The sequence below is a fragment of the Oncorhynchus kisutch genome, unplaced genomic scaffold (genome assembly GCF_002021735.2).
Source record: "Oncorhynchus kisutch isolate 150728-3 unplaced genomic scaffold, Okis_V2 Okis01b-Okis20b_hom, whole genome shotgun sequence".
Taxonomy (NCBI): domain Eukaryota; kingdom Metazoa; phylum Chordata; class Actinopteri; order Salmoniformes; family Salmonidae; genus Oncorhynchus; species Oncorhynchus kisutch.
The window spans coordinates 15,050,256-15,057,159 of NW_022261978.1; the positions used below are offsets into that span (position 1 = coordinate 15,050,256).

The following is a 6,904-nucleotide window of genomic DNA, read 5'->3' on the forward strand; positions in this document are numbered from 1 at the left end:
ATGTATCAGTGCTCATCGACCATTAACATTACACAAGTTGGAAATCACAAAATTCAACAAGGAGTGATTTGGAAGGAATCAGTAGCTAACTGCAAACATTAGCCTGCTATTCAATCATTAGCCTGCTATTCAAGTCTAAGAATAAGGGTCTCTTGTCCGATTATAAAATCAACATTGGCCATGCAGTGAATGAATTTAATGTTTTCAATATAACTAGGAAAGTCAGTTAAGAACAAATTCTTATTTACAATGACGGCCTACCCCGGGCCAATTGTGCGCCACCCTATGGGACTCTCAATCTTGGTCTGATGTGATGCAGTCTGGATGATTTGAAGCATGATTTGTGCCAGGTTCAAAACTGTTAACTTCAAACTGCAAAATCTGACTTGTGAGCTACGACTGGAAACACACATTTTGAACTTTAATCCAAAAAGGTCTCGTCTGCTGCAGAAATGTAATATGCAGGGAGATCTGTGTACTGTAGCTAATACTAAGTGTGTTGTGTAAGAAGCATTTAGTAGACCATGTGCCTCACCCTAATTTGGCCTACTGTTCTGACTTGGTTCTTTACTTGACTATAACCAGTTTGTGAGAAGTGTAATATTGTAAGAGCCTTCATTTCTCCTATGGTTCTGACTTGGTGTACAGGGAGAACACTAACAGCCCATGTTCTGAATTCTGTTGCTGTACTTCACAGGGCAGGAAGGCAGAAGGAGCGGGATGTTACCAAAACAGACAGTACAACCCCATGGAGGAAGGCAGAAGAGAACACAACCACTTCAATAGACATGTGCACTTTATTAGTTGTTGGTCCACAACAGGAGCCCCCTGCCCCCCCTACACCCCCCCAGAGAGAGGAACACCTCAGAATGGTCAAACCTCTTTTTGCATAACAAACTGGACCATGTATCTATAAGACTGACAATACAAAAACATTGTTTTTATATCAATTAAATCATTTACATTAAGCTTTCCCCCCCTCCACACAAAGCCCCAAACACAGCCCTATCCCCTAGGTAATGCACTAGATCCCTATGGGCCCTGGTCACTAGCGCACTAGGTAGGGGATAGGGGTGGACAGCAACACCTCCATAGAGGTCAATAAGGTGGTGGAACATAAACATTAGACTGTAACTAACAGGACATGTGGAGAGTCATGACCGTCAGACAACGACGACATCACATCCTGTCCATCCAGCCAAACAGGGAGGCTCTCAGACAGACCGACAGCAGGAGAAGACACGCCAGTGGAGGGGGAGATCTGACAGGCAACACCGACTCAGAGTCTTCATTGGAATGGGAAGGAGGAGAGTCTGTACGGGTCGGGTTGTTTAGAAGCATTTACGGTGGACGATGGAGGGACCAGACTCATCATACTCCTGCTTGCTAATCCACATCTGTTGGAAGGTGGAGAGAGAAGCCAAGATGGAGCCTCCAATCCAGACGGAGTATTTCCGCTCTGGAGGGGCGATGATCTGGAGGAGAGATAGACGGGAGGGGGGAGACACATTAACATGAGTACAGACGTTCACACTGTAGTTCAGGTAATGCTGCTAACTACAGGAGGAAGCAGACCGATGGTTCAGATACTTGGTTTATTTAGTCACCTTGATCTTCATGGTGGAGGGGGCCAGAGAGGTGATCTCCTTCTGCATCCTGTCAGCGATGCCGGGGTACATGGTGGTTCCTCCGGACAGCACCGTGTTGGCGTACAGGTCCTTACGGATGTCCACGTCACACTTCATGATGGAGTTGAAGGTGGTCTCGTGGATACCGCAAGACTCCATACCTGGAGAGAGAGAAACAAAATGGCCGTCACTACGGGGCAATCGCAACACAAGATGGCTGCCAGATGGACACGGATCAGCTGATCCAGAGAGGTTAGTTAAGAGACTCACCGAGGAAGGAGGGCTGGAAGAGGGCCTCTGGGCAGCGGAACCTCTCGTTGCCGATGGTGATGACCTGTCCGTCAGGCAGCTCGTAGCTCTTCTCCAGAGAGGAAGAGGAGGCAGCGGTGCCCATCTCCTGCTCAAAGTCCAGCGCCACGTAGCACAGCTTCTCCTTGATGTCTCGTACGATTTCCCTCTCGGCCGTGGTGGTGAAGCTGTAGCCGCGCTCCGTCAGGATCTTCATCAGGTAGTCCGTGAGGTCGCGGCCGGCCAGATCCAGACGCAGGATGGCGTGGGGCAGAGCGTAGCCCTCGTAGATGGGTACTGTGTGGGTCACGCCGTCACCGGAGTCCATGACGATACCGGTGGTACGGCCAGAGGCGTACAGGGACAACACGGCCTGGATGGCCACGTACATGGCAGGGGTGTTGAAGGTCTCAAACATGATCTGGAGACGAGAGAGGAGAGGGATGAGTCACGATGCTGGAGGACTACAGTAGACACAGGAGTCAAAAGCACCCAGGAGTCATAGCACCCAGTAGAACATGCTGTCCAGTGAGTCAAAGGGAAACGGTCATTAGTGAAGAAACACAGCAGCCATTCCTACATGATGTAACGTCAATATAAACACTAGAGTAGCTCATTCACAGCCCGGCCCTACAGGCCAGGCGGCCCTACAGGTTAATCTAGTCAATCTAGCTGTCAGCAGGGTGCAGAGAGGCAGAACAGACCGACAGGAGACCTGGAGCTTCCAGAGGGGTGACAGATCAGCTGTAAGGACAGAGGGCCTGGAGGAGAGGAGAGGGCAGAACTGAACAGTGGAGGAGGAGGAAGAGGGCAGAACTGACCATTAAAGGAGGAGGAGGGGGACATTACCTGGGTCATCTTCTCCCTGTTGGCTTTGGGGTTGAGGGGGGCCTCGGTGAGCAGGACGGGGTGCTCCTCTGGAGCCACTCTCAGCTCGTTGTAGAAGGTGTGATGCCAGATCTTCTCCATGTCGTCCCAGTTGGTGACGATGCCATGCTCGATGGGGTACTTCAGAGTCAGGATGCCCCTCTTGCTCTGAGCCTCGTCTCCCACGTAGCTGTCCTTCTGGCCCATCCCAACCATCACTCCCTGGAGACACACTCAGGTCAGTGACAATGTACTCCATGGGAATGTTAAGGCTGATCTACAGTATTAATGATGTTGATTGGAACCTTTTAAGGTTAATTTAACACATAATATTCTACAGGGAGCCATACTACACAACGCAGTCAGTGTAATGTTGACTAGAGACTAAGTCAAATGGTGACAAACATTAGTTCCAATAGCAATGTAACATTCAGTATAGCAGATAAAGTTGGTATATTTCAGTTAAATAGCAGAGTTAAATATTACCTGATGTCTGGGGCGACCCACGATGGAAGGGAACACAGCCCGAGGAGCATCATCTCCTGCAAAACCGGCCTTGCACATACCGGAGCCGTTATCAACGACCAGGGCGGCGATTTCATCTTCCATTTCTGCACCGGGAAGAAAGACAGAAATGAGACTGACGTCTCGGGGTGCGCCGCCTGCCTGTCACTATTGAGCCAGTGTACTATCGGTGAATGACCGCTAGGTGGCGATGAACAGCAACAGTCCAGACCATTCACTCACTCAGCATTTACAACCAGTCAATTTGCTTTGTTGTAAAAATGCATTAACTAAATTGGCTTTTGAGGCTTAATTTAAGGTTCAGCATAAAGGTTAGTTGTGTAGTTAAGTTGTAAACTAGAGACCAGAAATAGACGGAGTTGATAACTAGCACCCAGACAGCGCCTCTAGACAAAAGGCTGTGTGTTTTCGGCCGAGGCGTCGCCATATAAGGCAATAGATGGAGCGTCCCCTGACATGTGTTAGTCTGACAGAGGCCACTCCCTGGTCCGGGATAAACAGCCAGACAATAACCCAGGCTAGGTCACATCTATCCTGAATATGGTTACACAAGGAGGCCACTCCCTGGTCCGGGATAAACAGCCAGACAATAACCCAGGCTAGGTCACATCTATACTGAATATGGTTACACAGGGAGAGGTTTCCGTGCTTTCAGATCACACTAAATGCCCATATGTTTTAGGCTTGTAACTGGTGTGAAATGTTTCCTATTAAAAAAAGACACATTGACCTCCAAAAAACAGACTCATCTGAGCCAAATAGTCATAGAAATACTCAACAAGTTCCTCAACATAATCATTAACACATAGGAAGTCATTTACCTCACTTTTAAAAACGAGTTAATAACAGCCTGACTTTAATGCAGGTGAACTTTAACAGATATCCTTGAAACCTCTCAACAGGGCGAGTTTTAAACAAGTCAACCTCCATTATTGGGAAAACGGTCAACATGTTTAAGTACAACCGGTAGCAGGTCATTCCAACAATGGGGGAGACCTACCATTAAACTACTTTAATTTACACTAAATGTCAACGATAAGACAGACCCCGGTTAACACACCCACTCAGATGTTGAGCTAGATAAATCAAATATTTAATTAAATAGATAAAAATCAAATGAAATATATATAAAATTACATTTTTAAAATGACAGGGGAAAAAAAACGTTTAAACCCCTGTGTAAACTGACCGACGACAGCTAGCTAGGAGCGTTCACTGAAAACGGTACAAGTTAACCAGATAACTAACTTAACTAGTTGTCTACGTTGAAATTTAACAATTAAACATAAATAACATTTTAAAAACACAGTATTACAGGTCTTACCTGTGTTTTAGTGGGGAAAATTTACCGGTGTTAATCAGAGAAACTGTCTCTTTACTCCCTTCTTCCTGCGCAGTGAGAAACGTAATGAGGAAGTGTTGCCAAGGCTCCGGGTTTTATATCCGCATACGTCGCAACCCCCCTCTATCCATATAAGGCAAACTTTCTGCAGGGCGGCTCCTGATTGGTCGAGGGCGTATCCACTCGGATTGAACGCATTGTGCCACACTGGGCCTCTGCATTGACAGCACTTGTTTCAAAAGGAGGCAAAATAAAGTGTAGGCCCTTTAATTAATATAACGTTAATAACTCCTATACACAATATAACGTCCTAGCGAACATAACAAGGTCATTGATTAGGATAGGTGTCATCGTATTCAACGATTGGCAGAATTGATGTATCATCAATAGTTTCTGTCATGGCCACCGTGATTATGGTTAAACTAAGGCGAGAGTTAAAGTTAGATATCTAACGTAGAGGGGGTTCTTCCATTGAAATGGAAGTAGGTTTTGTATTGGATTCAATGGTACAGCTATAAGGTAACTATGGTCAGGTCGTGATGCGGGGACAATGCAAGGTCCAGCTAACATGTGAGGAATGGTGTTGGTGTAATTTGAGTGTAAATCTTTGTGGTGTATATACTGACATTCCAGAGGCCCATGGTCGTTAGGCCCACTGCCCGCTATCCTGATAATTAGCTTAACCGGTGTTATATACAGAGCCCACATCCCCTACTAGACTGAGACAACACACAACCCCCATTAGACTGAGACAACACACAACCCCTACTAGACTGAGACAACACACAACCCCTACTAGACTGAGACAACACACATCCCCTACTAGACTGAGACAACACACAACCCCTACTAGACTGAGACAACACACAACCCCTACTAGACTGAGACAACACACATCCCCTACTAGACTGAGACAACACACAACCCCTACTAGACTGAGACAACACACATCCCCCACTAGACTGAGACAACACACATCCCCCACTAGATTGAGACAACACACAACCCCTACTAGACTGAGACAACACACAACCCCTACTAGACTGAGACAACACACATCCCCTACTAGACTGAGACAACACACAACCCCTACTAGACTGAGACAACACACATCCCCTACTAGACTGAGACAACACACAACCCCTACTAGACTGAGACAACACACATCCCCTACTAGACTGAGACAACACACATCCCCTACTAGACTGAGACAACACACAACCCCTACTAGACTGAGACAACACACATCCCATACTATAGACCCACGAAGGGAGCTGCACTGTCGTTGTTCACTAAAATCATTACAGTACTGATCCCACCATGCGTAGAGGGCTTATGGTAGGATGGGGTCAGGGGTCAGAGGTTAATAAATCATTACAGTACTGATCCCACCATGCGTAGAGGGCTTATGGTAGGATGGGGTCAGGGGTCAGAGGTTAATAAATCATTACAGTACTGATCCCACCATGAGTAGAGGGCTTATGGTAGGATGGGGTCAGGGGTCAGAGGTTAATAAATCATTACAGTACTGATCCCACCATGAGTAGAGGGCTTATGGTAGGATGGGGTCAGGGGTCAGAGGTTAATAAATCATTACAGTACTGATCCCACCATGCGTAGAGGGCTTATGGTAGGATGGGGTCAGGGGTCAGAGGTTAATAAATCATTACAGTGCTGATCCCACCATGAGTAGAGGGGGCTTTTTGTGCAGTAGGATGAGGTCAGAGGTCATTAGAGCAGCAGAGTAACAAAGGCTCACACACATCCACACCATCCTGTCTGACACATCCACACCATCCTGTCTGACACATCCACACCATCCTGTCTGACTCACCCACACCATCCTGTCTGACTCACCCACACCATCCTGTCTGACACATCCACACCATCCTGTCTGACACATCCACACCATCCTGTCTGACACATCCACACCATCCTGTCTGACACATCCACACCATCCTGTCTGACACATCCACACCATCCTGTCTGACACATCCACACCATCCTGTCTGACACATCCACACCTTCCTGTCTGACACATCCACACCATCCTGTCTGACACATCCACACCATCCTGTCTGACACATCCACACCATCCTGTCTGACACATCCACACCATCCTGTCTGACACATCCACACCATCCTGTCTGACACATCCACACCTTCCTGTCTAACTCATCCACACCATCCTGTCTGACACATCCATACCATCCTGTCTGACACATCCACACCATCCTGCCTGACTCATCCACAC

At 47.3% G+C, this 6,904-nt stretch overlaps 1 protein-coding gene across 2 annotated transcripts; it reads right to left on the reverse strand.

Moving 5' to 3' along the window:
• Positions 1-778: 778 nt before the first annotated feature.
• Positions 779-4,758, reverse strand: LOC109886701 (actin, cytoplasmic 1-like). Of its 2 annotated transcripts, none has more exons than XM_031811226.1 (6): positions 4,633-4,758; positions 3,270-3,394; positions 2,766-3,005; positions 1,899-2,337; positions 1,608-1,789; positions 779-1,475 (listed from the first exon to the last, which is right to left on the reverse strand). In XM_031811226.1, the coding sequence occupies exons 2-6, from the start codon at positions 3,390-3,392 to the stop codon at positions 1,332-1,334; spliced, it is 1,128 nt and encodes a 375-aa protein (XP_031667086.1). In that variant the 5' UTR covers positions 3,393-3,394; positions 4,633-4,758; the 3' UTR covers positions 779-1,331. The 2 variants fall into 2 exon arrangements, with proteins under 2 accessions (XP_031667086.1, XP_031667087.1); XM_031811227.1 differs by having other exon boundaries at positions 4,658-4,719.
• Between the last annotated feature and the right edge of the window lie 2,146 nt (positions 4,759-6,904).

Excerpts from the sequence above, each read along its gene's own strand:
- LOC109886701 (XM_031811226.1), bottom strand. The coding sequence starts at position 3,392 with ATGGAAGATGAAATCGCCGCCCTGGTCGTTGATAACGGCTCCGGTATG. Across the intron at positions 1,790-1,898 it reads CTTCCAGCCCTCCTTCCTCG|GTATGGAGTCTTGCGGTATC; the intron begins GTGAGTCTCTTA and ends CTCTCTCTCCAG. Across the intron at positions 1,476-1,607 it reads CCTCCACCATGAAGATCAAG|ATCATCGCCCCTCCAGAGCG; the intron begins GTGACTAAATAA and ends TCTCTCCTCCAG.